This window comes from Dichomitus squalens (genome assembly GCF_000275845.1).
Source record: "Dichomitus squalens LYAD-421 SS1 unplaced genomic scaffold DICSQscaffold_16, whole genome shotgun sequence".
Classification (NCBI taxonomy): domain Eukaryota; kingdom Fungi; phylum Basidiomycota; class Agaricomycetes; order Polyporales; family Polyporaceae; genus Dichomitus; species Dichomitus squalens.
Window position 1 is genome coordinate 596651 of NW_006766898.1, and position 21231 is coordinate 617881.

At 58.7% G+C, this 21231-nt stretch overlaps 6 protein-coding genes across 6 annotated transcripts; 5 read left to right on the top strand and 1 right to left on the bottom strand.

The window, feature by feature from the left end:
* Window positions 1-178: 178 nt before the first annotated feature.
* Window positions 179-2447, top strand: DICSQDRAFT_155497 (uncharacterized protein). The gene is made up of 2 exons (XM_007366250.1): window positions 179-1420; window positions 1492-2447. The coding sequence occupies exons 1-2, from the start codon at window positions 953-955 to the stop codon at window positions 2188-2190; spliced, it is 1167 nt and encodes a 388-aa protein (XP_007366312.1). The 5' UTR covers window positions 179-952; the 3' UTR covers window positions 2191-2447.
* Window positions 2448-2871: 424 nt separating this feature from the next.
* On the top strand, window positions 2872-4360 carry DICSQDRAFT_137031 (mitochondrial carrier). Its single transcript, XM_007366251.1, has 7 exons — window positions 2872-2993; window positions 3050-3072; window positions 3141-3411; window positions 3470-3628; window positions 3700-3868; window positions 3991-4177; window positions 4253-4360. The coding sequence occupies exons 1-7, from the start codon at window positions 2887-2889 to the stop codon at window positions 4306-4308; spliced, it is 972 nt and encodes a 323-aa protein (XP_007366313.1). The 5' UTR covers window positions 2872-2886; the 3' UTR covers window positions 4309-4360.
* A 3054-nt stretch (window positions 4361-7414) lies between these two features.
* DICSQDRAFT_170641 (terpenoid synthase) lies at window positions 7415-8820 on the top strand (the record flags this gene model as incomplete). The annotated part of the gene is made up of 8 exons (XM_007366252.1): window positions 7415-7509; window positions 7565-7616; window positions 7667-7821; window positions 7885-8283; window positions 8338-8367; window positions 8435-8440; window positions 8493-8685; window positions 8746-8820. The coding sequence occupies 8 exons, from the start codon at window positions 7415-7417 to the stop codon at window positions 8818-8820; spliced, it is 1005 nt and encodes a 334-aa protein (XP_007366314.1).
* Window positions 8821-10371: 1551 nt separating this feature from the next.
* Window positions 10372-11527, top strand: DICSQDRAFT_87209 (terpenoid synthase). The gene is made up of 5 exons (XM_007366253.1): window positions 10372-10973; window positions 11029-11058; window positions 11120-11125; window positions 11187-11379; window positions 11433-11527. The coding sequence occupies exons 1-5, from the start codon at window positions 10531-10533 to the stop codon at window positions 11496-11498; spliced, it is 738 nt and encodes a 245-aa protein (XP_007366315.1). The 5' UTR covers window positions 10372-10530; the 3' UTR covers window positions 11499-11527.
* Window positions 11528-12180: 653 nt separating this feature from the next.
* DICSQDRAFT_181048 (terpenoid synthase) lies at window positions 12181-13432 on the top strand (the record flags this gene model as incomplete). Its single annotated transcript, XM_007366254.1, has 6 exons — window positions 12181-12219; window positions 12287-12900; window positions 12952-12981; window positions 13051-13056; window positions 13117-13309; window positions 13367-13432. 6 exons carry the CDS (start codon window positions 12181-12183, stop codon window positions 13430-13432), a joined length of 948 nt encoding a protein of 315 aa, XP_007366316.1.
* A 440-nt stretch (window positions 13433-13872) lies between these two features.
* DICSQDRAFT_87218 (ras GEF) lies at window positions 13873-19444 on the bottom strand. Its single transcript, XM_007366255.1, has 5 exons — window positions 19007-19444; window positions 14860-17889; window positions 14680-14803; window positions 14494-14619; window positions 13873-14436 (listed from the first exon to the last, which is right to left on the bottom strand). The coding sequence occupies exons 1-5, from the start codon at window positions 19268-19270 to the stop codon at window positions 14195-14197; spliced, it is 3786 nt and encodes a 1261-aa protein (XP_007366317.1). The 5' UTR covers window positions 19271-19444; the 3' UTR covers window positions 13873-14194.
* Between the last annotated feature and the right edge of the window lie 1787 nt (window positions 19445-21231).

Consider the following 21231-nt stretch of genomic DNA (forward strand, 5'->3'; position numbering starts at 1 on the left):
ACGCAGTCCTCTGTATACCGGGCACAGGTTCGCTCAGAGGACAAATCCAACAAGCTTCAGGTGACCGAGCGTCGTCGACGCCTTGACACATCACAGACACATCCTGTCCGGAACGTCGGTCGAGTGGTCCGGAGAAAGTGCACGATCCCGTCGCTGGGGAGGCACCCTCTTCCCAAGAGAAGGATTGGCCACTCCGACGGCGGACGCGACCCTGCATTGTGAGAAGACGGCGTGAGGGGCTCTGGGGGTGCTGGTCGCGGGCTATTTCCAGATCGGTCGGTGGAGGGGTGGGAAGGGTGTGGGGAAAGAAGCAGGATGGAAGGCTTCGCTGGAGTTGGGCGATGCCACGATGATGCCGGATTGGGCCCCGCGAAGGGCCCATGTGAGGCTTTCCCCACACTACCCCCGTCCTCTCCTGCCCCGCCTGCCGTTTTGGCCTGTGAGCAGTACGCAGCTGACGCAGCCGCGTCTGTCATGCGCTGCCTATCAAGCCGGCACTCGAACGCAAATAAAGCTTACTGCGAACGGGCCCCTCCTCGCAGGCCGTCTGCCTCGATCGACCTCTCCAGCCTCGGACACCCTCTTCACGCCTCCTCGCCCTTGTGCAACTTCACGACTCGACCGCGGTTCGTTCTTGCTGCAGGAGAACCGCTGCATCACGCCGACGGACGCATTCACCGACTACTCCGATCGTGCTTACTCAACCGTGGTGCCCTCGATCCCGACCGGCGGCACCGAGCCACATCGCGCCCGCTGACGAGTACAGGACGGCCATCCACTGTTGATTCATATTGCTCGCCTCCGACGGCATTCGTTTGTCGTCGACATCCCACGGCATCTCCTCCTTCACGCTCCCGCCATATAAGCTTCCCCCTCACACATACCCCGCTAACAGTACTTCTTCCTAGTCGTGCGCCCCTCGCTCTAATACCACCTTTCGGCAATCGTTGAAATGCCGGCCCCCACCGAGGTTTCCCCCCGAGGCTCGCCCTCGGCCATGTACACCCTCCCAAACGTCGCCACACACGATCTCCAGCGCGGATCCCCCACACCCAAGTTCGAGATTGAGCGGCCGCGGCGCCGCTCGCCCTCGCCCGTCCCCGCCAGCCCCACGCCCTCCTCGTCCAAGTCCATGTACGCGCCGCCACCCCTCACCTGGCGCAACGCCGCCCAAGACGCCATGGCGGGCATCTACTACACCAAGGACGCGTTCCCGTCCTCGAGCTTCCTGCCCCCGCCCTTCTCGCGCGAGCGCGTGGCCGTGGACGCGGGCGACCGCGTCGAGCTCCTCGAGGAGATCGACGAGTACGCGGTGCGCGTCCGCGTCCTCCGCACGGGCGCCGTCGGCCTCATCCCCGCGTGGAACACCGAGGGCGCGCTCGAACGCCTGACGAGGATGAACACCGCGTTCAACGAGGCGGTACGTTATCTCCCCCCCCTCCCCCTCCCCTTCGCTTCGCACGTTCGTTCTGACGCACGCGTTGTTCCCAGGCAACCTGCCCCGTGGAGGCCCGCGCCCTGCGCCGCCGCGATAGCGGCTCCTCCTCAGGCTCCGCCGCCAGCTGGGACGACGCCGCGAGCGCGCCCGCCGACGGCTGCTCGCTGACGCACGTCCACTCGCGCTGCATCCCGTTCGCGACGCGCGTCCGCTTCCCCGACTACTACGGCGCCCCCAGCGCGTACAGCGACGACGACGACGGATCCGACGAATCCGACGCATCCGACGCGGACACGCCCGCTGGGTCTCCCCGGGAGTACGAGCGCGGGCGTCCGCTGCGGCAGTCGTCGCAGCCCGCCGTGTTCGAAGCCCTGCCGCGGACGCTCGAGAAGGGCGGGATCTCGGCGTCGGTCGGGACGGCGGCCCGGTCGCGCTCGGGCGGCAGGAAGTCTGTGAACTTCGCAGGCGGGGAGCGCCCGCAGGTCGTGTTCCGGTACCCGTCGGAGGAGGCGGTGGGTTCGCTGTTGGGGGAGGAGACGGAGGCGGAGCCCGAGCGCGGACACGGCGAGGAGGGCGAGGAGGAGTGGTGGTGGCAGGGGTGGGAAGAGGCGCGCGAGGAGTCTGCTGGTGAGAAGGGAGGAGAGGGAGAGGGGAAGGACGCGGAGGCGAGCGACGAGACGGCGGCGGCGGAACAGGGGACCGTCGACTTTGACGAGGTCTTCCCGTTCGCGTTTGACGAGGCTGGGCTTTGACGATGGTGTCTATGCAGGCTCGCCCTCTACAGCTGGCAGGGCTACCGGAGGGCGGGCAGGTGAGACGGGAAGTGGCAAAAAGGCGGCAGGACGCTGGCCAGATAGCACTCGCACACATAGTAGGTAGGATTTCGCGTAGGGATTGGGCTCGGACGACGGATACCGGACACTCACCCAGGCTCGCTGTAATTGTCGCTGCACGGCTAGCGTTGTTGTATAGTATCTGTAACGCATAGCAAACATTCTGTTTAATGTCCGAAATCAGCGGGGCGCGTGAGCGACTTGGGTTCCCGATGACGAAGGCGTGTTTGCGAACGCACTTCGGACGCGGACGAACCAGACTACTATACTGGCAGGAAGGCGGACCGGGATCGTTCGTTGCGTAGAATTCGCATTACGAGGACGATACGACGGCCGCGGAGCGACGGACCCGTCGGCCAAGGCTGCGATTGGCTGCGATTGGCTGCGATTGGCTGCGAGGAGGATTGGGAGCCATGATGCGCAGCACGTGATCGCGTCTTGGAGTATGACGTCGTGGTGTCGCGCGCGCCCCTGGACGGACACGCTGCCCGACATCCACCGTCGTCCGCGATCTCTGACGCCCCAACGCTCTTATATACACTCGGCAGCTGACCGGGCACATCCCATTCCTTATCTTCTGCTTCTTCATCCACGCGAATAGCTGAGCCCAGCACCATGGCAGACTCACAGACAAAAGCTGCCGGCAAGCAGCCGTATGTCCTCCCCCAATTCACGCCGAAAGACTACTCGACTTTCTTCTTGGCCGGGGCGCTATGCGCAACGTGAGTGCGGGTATCTGCATGCACGAGACACTCACTGACACTGACGTCGTCCGAAGGCTCACACACGGTGCGATGACTCGTGAGTGGCCGTCTCTCTTTCTGTCGCGTCTCCGTTATTCCCGGACGCTGAGCACGGCCGCCGCCCAGCCATCGACGTCGTCAAGACGCGCATCCAGGTCGACCCCGAGATGGCGCGCATGTCCCTGCTGTCCGGCGGGAGGCGGATCGTCGCGCAGGAGGGCGCGTCCGCGTTGCTCACCGGGTTCGGCCCCACCGCCGTCGGCTACTTCGTGCAGGGCGGCGCCAAGTTCTTCGGGTACGAGTTCTGGAAGAAGCAGTTCGCGTCGCTGGCTGGCGAACAGGACACCGCGGTCAAGTACCGCACTGCGATATACCTCGGGGCGTCGAGCGTCGGAGAGTAAGTCGTAGCAGTGGAACGCGAGCGGGCGTGGCACTTACCGGGAACTTGAATGCAGGTTCTTCGCCGATATCCTCCTCACGCCCCTCGAAGCCACGCGGATACGGCTCGTCTCCCAGCGGGGCTATGCCACCGGTCTCACAACGGGCTTCGCGCGATTGGCCAGAGAAGAGGGCGTGGCGGGGCTCTACGCGGGCTTCCTGCCCATTCTCTGCAAGTACGTCCCGCACGCACGCCTCGCCCCCCCACACGCACCGCGCCTAACCCTGACACGACGGCTGCCCGCAGACAGATCCCGTACGCGATCGGTCAGTTCACAGTGAACGAGTTCTGCCACGAGCTCGTCTTCCGCAACATGTCGGAGGAGACCAAGCGCTCCCTGAGCCAGCCCGCGAAGTACGCGATCAGCCTCGGAAGCGGCGTCGTCGCCGGCTTCGCTGCTGCCATCCTCAGCCAGGTCCGTGACCCCTTCCCCGCGACGTCCCCCGCGGGAGAAGCGCGTCGCTATTCTCGATATCAGAACGGGTGCTGACGACCACCGAACTCCGTGCGCCTGTGTATCGCGTGCCACACGTGCAGCCCGCGGACACGCTCCTCTCGCAGATCAACAAGGGCCACGGGCCTGAGGGCTCCATGCCACACCGCCTGCGCGTGCTCGCCCAGCAATCGGGATTCCGTGGGCTTTTCGCAGGGCTGGGCCCGCGCATGATCATGACCGCTGGCCTGGTCGCCGGTCAGTTCCTCCTGTACGGAGCGATCAAAGACGGTGAGTTGGTGCTTTCGCGTTATCGCGGAGACGCGCGTGTGCAGACGCTGACGGGCGTGCGGTTTGCATAATTAGCTCTAGGAGCGCCGCCTGGCTTGGAGATCCACAAAGAGAATGAGAGGAAGATCTAGGGGCGGAGATTGCGAGATCTGGGCAGACGCCGTATGTAGATGTACTCAGAGAGATCTTGTGTTGGACTCGTACGAGACGATACCAGATTATGTATGAGCTTACCTGGCAGACGGGAAATGCCCATGCAACAACCTGTCGCGAAGAGTCGTGAGCGTTCGTCGAAGAGCAGGTTTGTTACGCTAGCGGTTGGAAGGACATTGATTGAGGCAGGAGAGGTCCAACCCCATATCGTGCCGATGTGGCAAGAACGCGGCAGCTCACGACCGGCTAATCCCGGTTGGTCCGGCCTCTCCCGAGACTAGGATCGCAGGGTTTGCGTCGTCTTCTGCACCTCTTGCGGCCCATGGTGCATGATCTTTCTACGAGCATCGAACGACTGGTATACATCCAAAGCCCGGTATCGATCTTCAATGTGGCCATCGATGCGGTGAACTGAGCTCCGCTTTGACAGAGTAAAGCATCTATGACATGCAAGGAGAAACCTCGTGCGTCTCCTGTCGTTCCTAGCCGCGAAATTGGCTTCGCAGGCATGCGCGTCGCCGAGCTTCTTGTCGGAGGAGGGCCCGTCGATCTCCAGGTGAGCACATTGGCGCCTCTTCACGCAGGCAAGTCATTAGGCCTTCATTGTGCCGTGAGTGCACTTGTTCAAACCGCGCGGCCTTCCCAGCTCGATGTCATATTTCTCCGGAGGCAGTCGATTGCGTGCGTCCATCGTTCAAGTCCCCGTATAGGTATGACGATACCGTGCAATGCACGTATCGCGGCGCCTGCGCGCGTTTGTCACCGGGGCCTTCTCTTCCTCAATCTCCTTTTCATATCGGTGTTTGATTTGACTGATCTGGTGAAAGAGCGCAGTTGTGATGGGTTGTCTCGCGTTCTGCAATCCTAAGACTGGCGTCAGGTATTTTCGCATTGCAATATCTCGGTTTCTCCTACTTTTACCAATGTGTAATACCCAGGAAGGAACTGCATCCGCCTCTACCACAATGGTAGGAGGTGGGGAAGATCGCTGGCGCTGAATACATCAACGTAGGTACGTAGGTAGAGCCAGCGTATGCTCAGCGAAGAGGAGAGCACTTCAATGCCTCGCCGCAAAACACAATCTTTATCTCTTTCCCGCCGCACAACGGCCGTCAGTCTTTGTGGCTCGCTCGGCGCTAGCTCTTGCCACGAGACAGTGTGCACAGCTCCCTCTTGGGCTGCCGGTACCAAGAGTCCTAATCTCGTGGCCAGAAGCGAACAACTTTCTGACAAATAGCGATATCGGTGGGGCGGCTACAGACCTTCCTCGAGCTGTGATGGCCCCGCCGGCCGAGCCATGAAGCGCTGGAGTGTGTATGGACAGCTACTATTCTCTCAACGCTTCACGAAAAACGCTGTTAGTTTTGTGCTTCAATTTTCATCACATGCTGACACTTCTTGATTGTCCATCGCACATCGACTACCACGTCGCAGCGTGTGGTTTCGGGCAGTTGGACGGCGAAACGGGCATGCATGAAAGGAGTTAGGCAACCCATACGCTTTCTATCGATGCTGCTGCGCGGAAATTCTCGAGTGAGAGCTCCGAAAGGGCGGATGCGTACCACGGCAGGACGTTGCTACGGATCTATGGCTTGGCCTACGACTTCAACGAGCACTGCTCCCTCACGACAAAGTACTGGGACAGGTGTTTTGCGACGTCTGATTGGCTCGTCACACTTATGACGACGAACAATCCAGGTCCTAATCAAGTCCGGGAGCAGAGCCACCCTTCCACCTTGCCAGTCAAACTGCTTGTTTTGAACCTTGAGACTTTCACAGAAGTCGGTGTGTTCTGTTGAATGCGATTTGGTCGGAACACACGTCATGTATGTGGGCATCGGTCTATCGCCGATGCCCGCGTACTCCGCGGGAGCTAGAGAACCCTTCAGTTCTGGGCAGAGCGCTCTATACATCGAGCAGAAGCCCGCCATGGTTCTACGTCCTTCTGAATCGCTGGGACGCTCATGTATCGGTCTGTACAGCGGCCGCCGGCTCGAGCGACTATTGGAACAGTCGGTTATGGGCGTCCTGTGTCCCGAAATAGCTGGTATCGTATCGTTGCCATTCTGACAGAAGCTCAATGCGTGACAGTTCAGGGTCAAGCATGGGACGTCGCAGCGGGAAGGAGCGAAATGCATATAGCATACAAGAGGACGCAGCCTGCAAGTGACGGCGACTTGCGTTGACGGAGTTTGGGTACGTCGCGGCTATTTCCGATTTCAAGGGTAACTACCGCCGCCCGCCACTGCGCTTATACGAGGCTACCGCTGCCAACGGCGTTGTCACTGTCCTTTTGATGAAAGGTGATACAATTGCATGATCCCAGGGTATGTCCTAGGAAGTATTTGAGTTGTTTGCTAACCATCGCGCGACGCTAGAATACACATGACAAGTACTCAGCTACGTCACTAGTACCAGTGTCACTTTCTTCAAGGCAGACACACCACGACGATCTCTAGAGCTTCGGCGACATCAATCTTGGAGATCGTAGCCTATACATACCGAAGTAGAACTCCGATCAATACGCCCTCCTACCGGCTCAAGACGCGCAAATTCTCTTCCATTTCTGTCGTGCGTCCAGAGGCGCTTGACATGGCGCCTGCCAAGCGGATCGCAACGACATCCTGCGGCAGTTACGACGCTGAGCGGTGCACTTCCTCTGCTGGCGGTTGCTGCTGACAGACAGCGTCAGATACGCATTCACTGACCTGTCCCCGAGGGTGATACATAGCTGTAACGACAAGCTGCTCTGAACGAGCGGCAGCACGCTACGAACGGCATAGTACGAGCACTCCAGTTCTGTTGCCAGCATACAGTAGTGCTCACCACCAACTCGCTTCCAGAACTGTCACGGGGGCCGGGGTCGTAGACCTCCGTCGTCGCGGGCTCAAGGGCGTTTACCTATGCAATCGAATCTCTATGCGAACCTGGGGTTCAATGGCGTGGTATGAACTACGAGTCTGGCAGTACAACTGCTGCCGTGATGATCAGGCCATTGTAGGTGACCTGGGACACTATATAAGACCCATTGCTTGCTAACTCAATAGATCAGATTCCTCATCCTCCTCTCCAGGTTCAGTCAACATGTTTACTTTCCTCAACGACCCCACTTTTCCCTCACTCAGCGAGGCGCACAAGCCGTTTGTCAATGAGACGGTCATGGACGTATGCGGTGTTACGTGAGTACTAGCTTCTACTGCGACGTGTAGTACCATTCTCAATCGGTTTGCCCAGACGGCCTTTTGCCGTTAGCAAACTCAGGCATAACGGCGATGTAGACATCTTAGTAGGTAGTTTGGCAATTATGTGATATTCGACGCTAACGTTCGAAACCAGGGCAGCGACGTAGACCCTATCATGGCCACCAAAGCTCTTGTGCGGGACTTCCTCGACCGACTTCCCTACACTGCCCCCTGCGTCCCGGCAGACTCGGAGCTTAGGCACGAGGTCGCAGACCTGATTGCCTCCTGGAACGCTGGCCTCAGCTGGAAGTATATCGAAGGCCTTACAGAAACCAGCTGCTCCATTGCCGAGTCAGCTTATGCACACACTAGCCACGAGCACCAGCGCATGGTCGCCATCTACACGGCATGCCTCACCTTGGCTGACGATCTCGGGCACCACAATATGGAGGCGCTTGGGCAATTCGTTGGGCGATTCACTCGTGGGGAGCCGCAGCTGCATCCTGCCTTGGATTGCCTGGTCAAGCTACTCGGTACCCTACACGAGTTCTGTCCCCGCATCAACGCCGACGCAATCATCGCCAGCACCGTTGATTCGGTGAGCGCGATGTACGTCGAGGTCCTTTCGCAAGGCGATGTCATCTCTCCCTTCGCGACGAAGTACCCCTTCTACTTTCGCCTCAAGACCGGTATCGCGCCGGCTTACGCTCACCTGAACTTCACGAAGAGCTGGGGGGACGACGTTGGAACTTACTATCTGCAGCTTCTTCCGTGAGAAAGCCTACTATTCATGCTATCAGGTCTCGCAACTTACGATTCGATCAGTGAGACCGAGCTTGTGGTAGTCGGTTTCAAGTGAGTCCTTCCCTAAATGTAACTGGATAAGCGCCGAGAGCTGATAAATCTCTTGTCTGTAATCCAGCGATATGTATGTGATCCCATCCCATCCCTCTACTGCATGAGCTCAAACGACGACGTAGAATTTCGTTCTATAAGGAAACGCTCGCAGGGGAAACAGATAATTACGTCAATATGCGCGCGGCCGTGGAACAGAAACAAGCAATTTCGGTCCTCCGGCAAGTCATCGCGGAGAATTTGGACTCGGTGTACAAATTGAGGCAAATGGCTGCCCCTCAGCCAGGTCTCACGGAAATTTACCTTGGTTTCTTGATGGTCGGTAACGCAAAGAGTTGTGCAGTTGATATATTGGCTAATGGTTTGATGCATTTGCAGGGCTACGTGGAGTTCCATTTCAAGGCACGCCGATACCGGTTGCACGAGATCGTAGCGGAGGTGGACGAGCAATGAGAAGTCTACATAAGGGTTACGTTCAGTGGCGGAGCTCTGCTTCGCGAGTCGTATGGCCAACTCGGACTTCAAACTCTGCTTTGTATATGTATCCTAGCTCTGCAAACTATTCATCACAACCAACAATTCGATGAACCTCCACGATGTAGACGTTCCGAATCATCAGCTTGTCATTCCCTTTCCCACCATCTTGCACCAACTGAGGTTCCTCGCAGGAGGAGAGAGCCCAAAAGGCTTGTTCTGATTCTAATGCCTGTCAGTTACGCAATGCACAGGCTCTGCTACGGTGACAGCTTCCAACAATTTGACAATGGATCGCACTATACACCCGATTACTTATGATGTCGCTGAAGCAAGTGTTCTCAAATCACTGATTGATTCCGGCTAGTGGCAGCTGTCTTCAGACAGCCAGTGGCCCTGTGGAATCGTGTCTCGGGCATATGTAAGCTCGTAAGCAAGCAACTGGCGCGGCCGCTTCAAGGATGGAACATTCGGGCGGCACAAATGATCTCTGCGTGTATGACGCAATGGTAAAACCGATTAGAGATAGCGTCCATGCAGGACACTCCATTGACAACTAGCTGGCACATGTCACACAGACAAATGCAGGCTCTCGGAACCTCAGGCTTCAGAATACCGCAAATGCAACAGAAAGCGCCGGGTCCCAGCAAGACGGCTACCGCCTGGAATCGAGAAGGTGTTGTGAATTCTCTGGGCCTTACGACCCTGTGACACACATCAGCACGCGCCGGTGTTGATATGATTTCGAACTGTCCTGGAAATGACCACAGATTCACGCAAAGGGATTACAAGCGCTCGTTGTCGTGCCGACGCGCCTAGAGGACACCGGATACAGAGATCTTATGATCGGGAGGTGGAACGCTGGCACAGCACTGGCCGAGAATATGGCTCTTCAGTTCACCGACAACGACGGGAGGAAAGGTATGTTATTCAAATTCGTCGGCGTATGGCTCGATACCACATGCCAATGTGTCTCAGATCGTACGACACTCCAGTCCTGGGCTCGGAGGCTCCTCGTTCAATCGCCGGATCAGGTCACTGCTCCGAGTCCCGAACCAGTGTTCCTGGCAGCAGCAGCAGCATCGTCACAGGCTATGCGAGTCTTTTTGAGAAGGAGGCAGTTTACGTCAGATGCGTGCAACGCCAACCGCGACGCTGTATGCAGCCGACCGGTGTCGGGTTTTGTGGGCAGACAAGTCAGGTTGCGCCGGATGTAAGCTCCACTTATGGGATCAGGTCGAACTCTTGTAGTGCACGGTCGTGAGCTCCAGGAAGTGTCAACACTGTCGCATTTCCAGAAGCGTTCTTGGTACGACGACGGGTCGGACTTCGGTAGGCTATATAACCCCACTGGTCGTCTCGGTCTACGCAAGCTAATTACCTCACCCAGCAATCGCCAGGATCTCTTATTCCCATGCTCGCCGTGATGTCTCCAATCAGTAGTAATCTTGCTACAGTCGACGAAGTTGGTGTGATCCTGTGCCCACCATCATCTTCCGCTGACCCAGTCTACTGTTTCAGATTGTCCCAGATCCCCATGTCGAGATCAAGACCCTCATCCGTGGTTTCCTGGACGCTAGCAACTACCAGTCGCCTAGAAGCCCCCATGACGCCGAGCTTCGCAGAAAGCTCGCGGAGGAGCTGACATCCTGGCCAGCTGACATCAAGCCTGCCCTCATCGCCAAAATCATGGACGGCAGCTGCGTCTACGCCGAAACCACATACGGCCACACGACCCACGAGCACCGGTACTTCATCGCACTCTACACAGCGTGCCTCATGTATGTCGACGATCTCGGTGAACGCGACCTCGATGCCGTCATGCGGTTCACCGGTCGCTTCGCGAGAGGTGAAAAGCAGCCGGACAAAATCCTCCAGCGTCTCGCGCAACTCCTCGGGTCCGCCCACGATCTATGGACTCAATTCGGCGCAGATGCTATCATCTCCGGAACGCTTGATGCGGTCACAGCCATGTACATCGAGTTCACCACGAAAGATATGGTGGTGAAGCCGTCGGCGACTCGCTTCCCCTACTATCTTCGCACGAGGGCTGGACTCGGTCCGCCGTACATCCATTTCATCTTCATGAAGGAGTGGCGTGCGACACCGGAGTCGTATCTGCAGGTGCTTCCGTAAGTGGCTGTTCTCGCGCGCGTCCACCGTCTGTTAATTAATGCACCACGTCAGGGACATGGAACACTGGACGCTGGGCACCAAGTACGTGGGTCGCTGCTGTTTCTGACTCATTCTGACTGCTTCACGGCGGTTTCTATTACAGCGATATGTGTGTATCTTTTGCAATCCGTTACGATGCCCTCGGAAGTAGCTGACGCTCCTCCCCGCAGTCTTTCCTTCTACAAGGAGGAGCTAGCGGGGGAGACCAATAACTACGTCCATCTCCGTGCGAGCGCGGAGCGGACATCAACGGAAGAGGTTTTACGTCGACTGGTTGAAGAAGTTCTGGACAGCGCACGTCGCATGGACGCCTTGACGTACGAGGATTCGAAGTTGACTGCCCTATGGCGGACGTACATGCAAGTGCGTATAACATCAGCGAGTCTGAGTCTGATGACTGACCTAATTTGCTATAGGGATACCTAGAGTTTTCACTCAGTGCGAAACGCTACCGGCTTGCCGAGTTGGGTTATCAGCCTTGATATGCGGCGTCGGCTAAGAGAAGTGGCAGCCGGAGGGGCGATGTTACCGAACGAGTCTTCAAGTCATTCCGCAGCTCTTTCTTTCTTGAGCATTAACAGTGCCAAAAATTGTAGACTTGTCTCCCTGGCATCCCGTGTAAACCGACTACTCAGGCTGGAGCAACGGGGCCGGAGTTACAAATGACGCTCATGTGCTGATAGTTCTCATGTCCCGTCTTTTCTCCGTGGAATGTGTCCGCCCTCATCGGCTTCACATTCATCACTTATATCCGTTCTCCTGCCCTCTGGGGCCGCTGAGTCCACGGTCCGCGGAACTGGGAGATAACTCATGAAGCTGCGCGCTGACTGTCCGTTCTCGCTATCAAAGCCTCCAGATGCATCTGTAGTGGACGTCTCATGACAGCCTTCCATTCAAACCCCTTCCAGGGCTTGACCGCCAGTGCAGAGTCCCTCGGCGTCTGATGTTTGGCAATTGAGACCATGTAGCGTCGGGAATAGTGTCAACTGGACGGCGCCCGTGATTGATTATTGGACTATAAAAGTCACGTAGCCCCAAAATCCCCGACACAACCGCAATTCCTGGGCATCCCGCACCTCACTAATCCCTTACAGGTGCATTATGCATCCTACCCGCTGCGGTATATCTCACTGACTGTCCACCGCTAGTCTGGCCATCCCAAACATGCCCTACGCTGCTCTCGAGGACACAAACGTCACTAGCGTGAGTCTGACGATATTATCTTCGTCGTTGCCATGTGTATGTCTGACTCGTGTTGCCTTTTCAACAGAGTAACGCCGTCAGAGAGATTCTGAGCGATCTCCTCAAACGGGGCATAGTCAACCATGAACTTTCCTCAACTCCCCGACACAGGGATGATCATCTCTATGATGATATCATCGAGGAAGTGGCCGACATCTTCGCCGCCGCCGGAGACGACAAGATATTCGTCGAGAGGTTCAGTCGTACCGGCTGTGACCTGGCTCAGATCACATACGGGCACACAAGCACCGAACACCAGCACTACATTGCCCTCTACACCGTGTGCCTCCTCTACGCAGACGACCTGGGCATCCGACACCTCGACGCTTTGACCCAGTTCGCCCGTCGCTTCTCCACAGGAGAGAAACAGCTAAACCCCGTCTTGGATAAACTCACCGAGCTTATGAGGCAGGCATATGACCTCTGGCCACAAGTCGGAGCTGACGCCATCGTGTCCGGAACTCTCGAGGCGGTATCGGCCATGTACATCGAGTGCACGAGCGGGGATATGAAGATCACCCCGCAGGCGACATTGTGGCCGAATTATTTCCGGAACAGGTCGGGGATATGCCCTCCGTACGCTCACTTCAACTTCATGAAGAACTGGCGGTCGGCTCCGGATTCGTATCTGCAACTGCTACCGTGAGTCTCTTGCGAGTTCAGATTGCTGTCTGTGTTGAGAAGATGTTCTAGGTACCTTGAGTTCTACATCGTTGCAGCTAAGTGAGTGAGCTGTTGTAGGCATTTACAAGAATTATCACCTGACATGCAGCATCAAATCTATCCAACCAGCGATGTGTGAGTATAAGAATCCACTTTGCATTCGGGAAAAAGCCGTCTCACGCACCGCCACGATAGCCTGTCGTTCTACAAGGAACAACTAGCTGGAGAGACAAAGAACTACATCCATATCCGGGCTACGACAGATCAAATGACGCCTGTCGACATGCTGCGCCGGGTCGCGGACGAAGTCCTCGCTTGTGGTGAACGAGTCGAACTACTCATCGGGGACGATGCGCAGTTGATGGGAATATGGCGGTCGTTTGAACACGTGCGTATACGGAAGCTGATGTAACACTGCAGGCATAGTTGCTCATGCAATTGACAGGGTGTGTTGGAGTTTCACGTGAAGACGCAACGTTACCAGCTCGCGGGACTGACCTTCGGGTCGTGAGCTATTTGCTGGCATATGTATGCAGCGTGTATTCCGTCATTCGTCAATGAAGGCAACACACGTACTTCCAAGATCTAGCAGGCTCAGAACTATTCATGAAGATTTATCCGACGAAATGGTTCATCAGATTGAGATAGACTCGCGGTGATTTGTTTTGAACATCCTGGCAACCCTTTCGTGGGACAACTGGCCTGATAATCGGTGTGAAGTGCAGCCTACGGACTCCACATCGTCAGCAAAGCTGGCATGTTCGCTAGAGATGCTCTATACCAGCATATATTCCAAAGGAAGATGAGGAGAATAACAATATGTGAACTAGGACATTGGACAGTACATTAGTTTTCTGCCGACAGTCCGCCCACGCCGCCTGCAAGCGCAGCGTTGCCAGTCGAGTACAAACTTAGGAAGCAAACGAGATGACACGATGAGTGGTCACTAGGATGGAGAGGAGGGTAACGGAGTATGTGAAACAACGAAGGTGAGGAGAGATGAGGGATAACTAGATGCTGAGGGATAGACGTAGAACTACTAGTGGATCCGTCTGCGAGTCGGACGCCCCAATGACACCAATGAAGACGATGTTGTATTGTCCATAAGCACAGAAGGGATGAGAGAGCGGACGAGGTATGTATGCAACAACACAAGTACAAGACAATGAAGCGATGCAGGTCTACAAAACGATAACGGGGAGTGCAAAGCCAAACGACATTATAACATGAAGACAGACAAATGCGACGGAGTAAGTTGGAACAAAACTAGACATTATGAAGCCGCTGCAGAGGGAGCCACGGACGATTGTGACCGACTCGCCCACGCGAAGAGTTGTCGCGGCACATCGCTGCTCGGAGGTGCCTCGGCAGACTGTTTCGGCTCGACGAGAAGACTGCGTCGATAGAGATCCTGCAGGTCTCCTTGTCGCTGGGACTTTTCAAAGGCGTCGCGCAGGTACACTTGGACCTCAGGAATCTCCTTCAGGTTATAGGGAACCTGGAAACGTTGCATATCTACGGGCGACAGCGTTAGCGACGAGCGACAGACCACTATCTGCAAGATTACCGTACCTTGTACGATACGCGCGAGCTTGTGGTATTTGTTGAAGTTGAGGAGCTTCTTCTCAGGCGCCTTCGGTGACGTCCTGTGCGAAGGATTCCCTTCGCGGCAGAACGTTATATCTGTCAAGTAGAGGCCTGGGTGACCGCGCGTCTCAGCATGAAAGTCGACCACAAGCGGCGCGGGACCAAACTCACCAAGGAAAGGCACCGCAGGTGGCGCGGTGTTCCGCAAGCGCGAGCGGTATTCATGGTAATTCCGCGCGTGGTCAGCAAGCTTCCGGAGCGCCTCCAGCTGCAGCTTGCTCTTCTGAGACAGACCCTGAATGACATCACCAGTCAGCGTGCGCCCGACGCGAATCCATCTTCAGAACTCACCATCCAAGTCTGGTGCAGCCTCGCGATCGTCGACGAGTCGAGCGCGGCAAGGATGGACCGCGGCGTCGAGTAGTTCCTCAGCGAGACGCACCGGTCGCCGAGCTTGATGAAGAACTTCACGAGCGCCGTCCGCTTCTTCGTGTCCGGCTCGTTCAGGATGCTCTCCGCCACCCAGCCCGTGATCGCCGTGCTGAGCGACGTCACCGCCTTCACGCCCGCGTTCGGCGCCGCGCCCTCCTTCTTCGCGCTCGCGCCCGTCTCCAGCACCTCCTCCGGCTGGATCGCGCAGTACAGGAAGCACTCCATGACCGTCATCTGCCGCGCGAGCTCGAGCGGGTCAAAGTCCGTGATCGCGACCGCGGCAAAGTGCCGCGAGCGCAGCGCAGACAGCACCGTCTTCGTCATGATCGGCCGCGGGACCTCCGAGATCGGCCCGGGCAGCATGGGCGGGTTGAGCGGCATGCCCGCGTCGCGCGCCCTGTCGCGGTCCGCGCGCGGGCTCAGCGTGTCCGCGCTCCCCGCCGACACGCGCTGGTGGACGAGCTCGAGGATGCGCTGGGACGGCCCGGGGAACATCGCGGATAGCGCGTCCTTGATGAACGAGACCAGCGTCGGGACGACGACCGCGTCCGTCGCGTGCCGCCAGTACGTCTCCACCCACGTCTTGATGAAGTTGCTCACGCGCAGGCGCACGGGGAGGCCCTTGCGCTGCTGCCACAGGCGCAGGTCGGCGTCCGCGAGCCCTGGCGGCGGGAGGATGTTGTAGCGCGCGATGACCGCGTCGAGGAGCTCCGCCGGGGTCGTGAACAGGCGGAAGGTCATGAAGAACACCGCCGCGAACGGCGGCTCGACGAGCGCGTCGTGGGGCGTCATGCGTTCCACCAGCGCCTCGAGCGTCGCGCCCACGAGCTGCCCGTCCGAGTTGTACGCGACGTCTTCGGGGGCATGGTCGTGAGGGAACGTCCACGGCAGCACCGCCGCGCCAAACGGGTGGGCCCCAGAAACGGCCGGGAGCTCCCCGCTGAGGAGCTGCTGCTCGAACGACGTCGTGCTCGGAGCGGCGCCGTGGCGTTGGCTGCCCTCCCACGTCGTCCTATCGTCCTCCGTGGGTGCGTACGAGTTTAGCGACATCGCATCCGAACGAAGCGTCGCCCTGTCGAGCGACGGGCGCGGCTCCGGCAGGGGCTTCTCTGCAAGAATGGGGGAGACGACGCTCGGCGTCACCGGCGTAGGCAGCTCGCTCTCGACGCCTCCATCCCCATCTGCACCAAGTGAGGGCGAGGGCGGAAGCGACGGAGGCTCCTCGATGACAGGAATGGCCTCGCCCTTCACCCTCAGCGTATGCTCCTCCCCGTCCACGCCCTGCGCCTGGATCGTCAGGTCCTCCTCCTCCCCATCGCCCTCGCCCTCCACATACAGCCCGCGCACCGCCTGCAAACTGCTCTCCCTGCGTATCCTCGGCCCGCCGCTGCCTCCTCCGCTCTTCGTCCCGCTCCTCGCACTCGCCGTCGACGCGCTGTGCGCATGCCCGTGCCCGAACTTCCTTGGGGTGTACACCCCGCCCTCCGGGTCCCCGGGCGCAGGCAGCACGAACACGAACGGGCGCTCGCCCGCCGACGCCGCGCGCTGCACGCAGCGCTTCACCGCGTTCACGCAGTCCGAGCCCGCCCTGAGCGCGTCCGTCGCGCACCGCAGCAGGCCCTCCTTCTCCGCCTCCTCCGACACGCCGTCCGCAGGCGGCGCGGTGAGCACGCGCACCGAGTCCGCGAGCGTGCTCGCGACGGCGTACAGGCCCTCCTTCGCCGCGCGCACGCCCTCCGCGCGCGCGGGCGGCATGTCCGGGTGGCGCAGGACGGCGTCGACGAGCGTGAGCAGCCGGCAGACGACGTCGACGACCTCGCGCACGAGGTCGTACATGTGGCCCGTGCTCGCCGCGTGCGAGCGGCGCGAGTGCGAGTGCGCGTGCCCGATGAACGCCGCGATCGTGGACAGGAAGCTGTCGTGCGTGTACCGCAGCGCGTCCGTGAGCTCCGCGGCCGTCGCGGGCCCCGAGGGGAAGACGGGCGTCGCGGGCGTGCCGACCGAGTCGCTCGAGAACGACGACGACGATGACGACGACGAGTAGTTGCTGCTCACCGAGTCCTGCATCGGCCGGTGGTGCTGCCGCGGCGTGCTCTCGCTGAACACCCTCCGCGCGGGCGACGCGAGCTGCTGCTCGGACAGCTTCCGTTGCGGGATCCTCAGGGTTCCGGCGGGCACAGGTGGGTAGTCGGCTCCCATCGCAGCCCGTTTCGGGATCTTGAGGTCGCCCAAGCTCTTCGGCCTCGACGGCGTATTCGCGGCGTCTGTCATCCGCCTCGCCCTCGTCGCGATGCCGTTGCTAGTCCGGCCGGGCGTCGCGAAGTGGTCCTCGCCCATCTCGCCCGCTCCCCAGCGCCCCTGCCCCTGCGAAGACTCCGCGTCGGCACTGCGCACGGGACGCGCTGCGGCCGCCGAGGGCAGGTTCACGCCGCACTGCACGGCGACGGCAAGGAAGCCGCGCACGTGCGCGAACAGCTGCCCCGCAAGGCGCACCATTCCCTGCACCTCCATGTCGCGCGTCTCCTCGGAGATGCCGGCCGTCCCTTCGTCGGACGCGCGCTTCGCCTGCGAGACGAGCGACGCGAGGTCGGAGAGGATGCGTTTGCGCTCCTGCGCGAGCACGCCGTGCTGCTTCAGCACGGGCGCGTCCCGCGAGAGGCAGCCGATCTCGGACAGGAGGGCGCGGACGCACGATATGATGCACGCGGTTGCGGGCTGGAAGTGGTGTACGCGATTCATGCGCACGGCGTTTTGAAGCAGAGAGAGTGCGCGGAGGAGGGGCAGCATGAGCGGGGGGCAGTACATGTCGATGGTGGGGCCAAACGAGTCCGCTGCTGTTGGCCGGTGGTTGTTGCGGGGGAAGGTGGCTTTGCCTTTCTGTGAGACGTTGCTCGCCCAGGACGTCGTCGACGACACGGACATGTTGTGTTTGTGGCCGGGTCGAGAGTTCTACAGGGCGGGAAACCTCATGGTCAGTATTTTTGTCCGCGGGCGTTTAGGATGGCCATGCTTCCAATAGCATTGCACGTAAAGTTAGATGGTAACAACCCGACGCCGCCGCCGTGGCAGAAGTCCGTGTAAGAAGCCCACAGACGACCGTGCAGAACATGCTCATGATTCACAGGGCTGACATGCGATCCCGATGAACACTGGACTTGTGATTGCATCGGGATGCTTGTTGTGCCTCCGTCTTCGATGACCTCATAAAGCATCATGCAGACAACGCCGCAATCGAAGTCGGAGCAAACGAATGATGATATGACCCCCCACAACAGGTGGACCATCCAGTTCCACTCTCCCGGCATTCTCAGCGGATTGGATGGTCCGAAACCGGAAGACTTGACTCAAAACTGCAAAGATGCCGGAAATCTTGTCCGGACATCCCAACCCCACTTTACCTGAGGCAAGATCAAAACCCAGATAGCTGAGCTCCAGAAAGCCGACGGTCTGTTAGCTACTCAGCAGCGATGTGGGCATGCACAGTAGGGAAAATGGGCTTGGACCCGAAGTGCGGACGCTCGAAGACAAAACGGGCCTCAAAATCCGGACATTTCGGGTCTCCCGCTCCACGACAGGATCTGGCTTCGCCACCGATCCTCTGCTGATGAGGGGCGTAGCAACACGAAATATTCCCCAGAAGCTCGTGTTCCCGCCCAGTGAGCGCGGCCAACTAACGCGGAAAGGTTCTGATCCGCTGGATAGAGAATCAAACTTTTCATACGCAATCGGCATATGCCCAGACATGTGCGGAGTTTGGCGCCGGGCATTCAAACACACGGTAGACAACGCAAGATCTGCCCGGCGAGAAGTCGATGAGGGGAGACATAGGAGAAGGCGGCGTTTCCGGGAAGAAAAACACCGTTCACCAAGGGTAGGCAGTTGCCTACTGCAGCTCATCGTCGTCGACCGCAGACGCCGTGACAGCTGCACGGTCGACCCGCATTCTCAACACGGCTTCAGCGACGGCGGCAATGACAGATCCAGCAAATTCAACAACAAGCACGACGTCACGACGAGCGATCGCACGCATCGAGAACGGAAAGAAGAAACCGGTAAGGACACACACCTTCGCGCCCGGGAGCTCTTCCTCCGTGAGCAGCCCGACCTCGGCGGTGACATAGTTGCTCGGGAACCAGCCCCGCCTGCCGTCAAGCTCGCCGTCCCACCAGCCGCTCTGGTCGCGGTTGAGGACGTGGATGACCTGGCCCGCGCGGAAGCTGAGGCAGGTCGCGTTCGGCTGCTGGGGAGAAAAGTCGTGCATGGCGAGCACGTAGTCGTCCGTGCTGCCGCCGCCGATGGCCTCGTCTTCGGAGCCGGAGTCGGTCATCATCGTCCACGCGGAGGGGCCGCTTGGGCGGGCAGAAGAAGTAGACGAAGACGCGGGGGCGGACGCGGATGTTGGAGTAGATGGGCCAGGACGGCGGGGGGAGCGGGCGGAAAGGTGTGATGCGCTCGAGGGAGCACGGGATGCTGCAGAGGTGGGGGAGGATGCGGAGGAGGGGCTGCGGAGGCGACTGGTGAAGCTAGCGTTGCTGCGGGCGGAGAGGGGGGTGCGGGGCAGCCCTGGGCTTAGGCCATCGCGGGAGGAGTGTGTTCGGCTGGAGGAAGGGTTGGCAGAGGCGGTTATTGAGGTGTCGATTCTGAGATGTGTGGTGGGAGGCATTCCTCATACGCGGGCGAGTGGTGATGAGAGTAGCGATGGGTGAATGCGAGTACTTGCCGGTCGAATGCAGTGTGTTGGATAGCCGGGATGTGGAAAGCAAGGCGAGAGCGGGGGCAGAGAGACAGAGGAGCAAGCGAGGACGGACGAAAGGGGGGAAGCCGGGCGTAACAAGTCGTGAAATAAGAGGGCGGGGATAGATGGCGAGTGTCGGGGGAGGGAAGCAGGCCGGGAGAGACGGAAGGGGACTCGGAAGAGGACACAAGCGGCCTCAGTCGGACGCGGCCTCAGGACCAGGTTCGGTTTCCGTCACCCCCGCGTGACATCCTCTGTGACACACGCGTATCCCGCGACTCTCGCGTCCCAAGTCGTGTGCCAGTGCCCATCGTCGTCGACTGGCCCCCAAGTATGTATGTGTTCCTGCCGTCTTCCCCCCCGCACTCCTCTCGTCGCGTGTCCGACTTCCAATATTTACAGCCCGGCTGGCCTCCCGATCTTCCTATCCCAATCTAGTCTGGTCCGCGCGCTAGGTCCCATATGGTCAAGCACCCTCAACCTTGGACTTGTTCAACATCAGCAGGCACTGCCATATTCCGCTCCTTCAAAGAGCCAAAATTGCCGGTTCCCGATTTCTGCCCCCCCATTGATATTGGCTGCGCTCAAGACAGGGTCTCCGCTCTCTCGGATGCTGATTCGAGGAGTAACTGTTGCCGCCATGATCGATCCGCACAATCTCTCAGCCCGTCGAGCCAAGGCTTGCGTAAACGCAGTTCGTTGTGCTGCTGGTGCAATCCCATCTTTCTGCATCCGAAAAACTTTCACCTGACATACATGCTCACGCCGCCGCCTGCTCTTTTGTTTCCTCTCGCTTTCCCGGGCCGATACATATCATGCAATGATGTTTGACCATCCGAGTCAAATGTCTCCCCGATGTGTGAGCTTAGCCTAACCAGTTCCATCTCTTGCTTCCCCGACTTTCTTCTGACCGAGCAACGCTTCCATATTCCGCTTACCACAACATTCGCCCGCGCATATAGCGGAAGCATACGAGTTCACCGCAAGATGATCCGCGGTGCTCATGCATCAGGGAAGGTCAGAGTGATCAATTCTAACAATGTTCCCAGTTTCGTCTCAACGCCAGACTGGCATTCGGATGCACTCGCCAAGGGGGCACTTCGAGCAATTCATGGCAGAATCATCGATTTCGACTCCGAAATCAGCATTCCCTCCACTTCTGCTTTGACGAGCCATGACATACGCCCCTAATCACGTGGAAAATGATTGCGGGGCGAAGCGAGGTCTCTTGCGCTCCAGGTTTCTGATTCTGTGCACAATCAGCCCAGAATGCCAGAATGGGACCGGAATAAACGTCAAATGCGTTCGCTCTGACCTCGCCAACTAAATGGCAGCACTGAGACCTGTTTGCTCTCTCTAGCTACATAGTTCTGAGCCTTCCGCTCTGGTCCTTCGCTTCAGTCCAGGGATCTGCGTCACTTACGGGACGTGTACGTACTAATAGAACACGTCTTCTATCGCAAACCACACTCGACAGTACCCGCCTGTCCATCGATCCGCCTTATCGTCTCGACTCCTCTCCTGAACGCCGCACTCCCTTCCGCTAGCGCTCAACG

Bases quoted from the DNA above. Each gene is read 5' to 3' on its own strand.
- DICSQDRAFT_155497 (XM_007366250.1), top strand. From the start codon at position 953: ATGCCGGCCCCCACCGAGGTTTCCCCCCGAGGCTCGCCCTCGGCCATG. The intron at 1,421-1,491 runs GTACGTTATCTC...CGTTGTTCCCAG, and splicing joins ACACCGCGTTCAACGAGGCG to GCAACCTGCCCCGTGGAGGC.
- DICSQDRAFT_137031 (XM_007366251.1), top strand. From the start codon at position 2,887: ATGGCAGACTCACAGACAAAAGCTGCCGGCAAGCAGCCGTATGTCCTC. The intron at 3,629-3,699 runs GTACGTCCCGCA...GGCTGCCCGCAG, and splicing joins TTCCTGCCCATTCTCTGCAA to ACAGATCCCGTACGCGATCG. The intron at 3,869-3,990 runs GTCCGTGACCCC...CCACACGTGCAG, and splicing joins CTGCTGCCATCCTCAGCCAG to CCCGCGGACACGCTCCTCTC.
- DICSQDRAFT_87209 (XM_007366253.1), top strand. From the start codon at position 10,531: ATGGACGGCAGCTGCGTCTACGCCGAAACCACATACGGCCACACGACC. The intron at 10,974-11,028 runs GTAAGTGGCTGT...GCACCACGTCAG, and splicing joins TCGTATCTGCAGGTGCTTCC to GGACATGGAACACTGGACGC. The intron at 11,380-11,432 runs GTGCGTATAACA...AATTTGCTATAG, and splicing joins TATGGCGGACGTACATGCAA to GGATACCTAGAGTTTTCACT.
- DICSQDRAFT_87218 (XM_007366255.1), bottom strand. From the start codon at position 19,270: ATGATGACCGACTCCGGCTCCGAAGACGAGGCCATCGGCGGCGGCAGC. The intron at 14,804-14,859 runs GTGAGTTCTGAA...GATGTCATTCAG, and splicing joins GGCTGCACCAGACTTGGATG to GGTCTGTCTCAGAAGAGCAA. The intron at 14,437-14,493 runs GTACGGTAATCT...TGTCGCCCGTAG, and splicing joins GCTCGCGCGTATCGTACAAG to ATATGCAACGTTTCCAGGTT.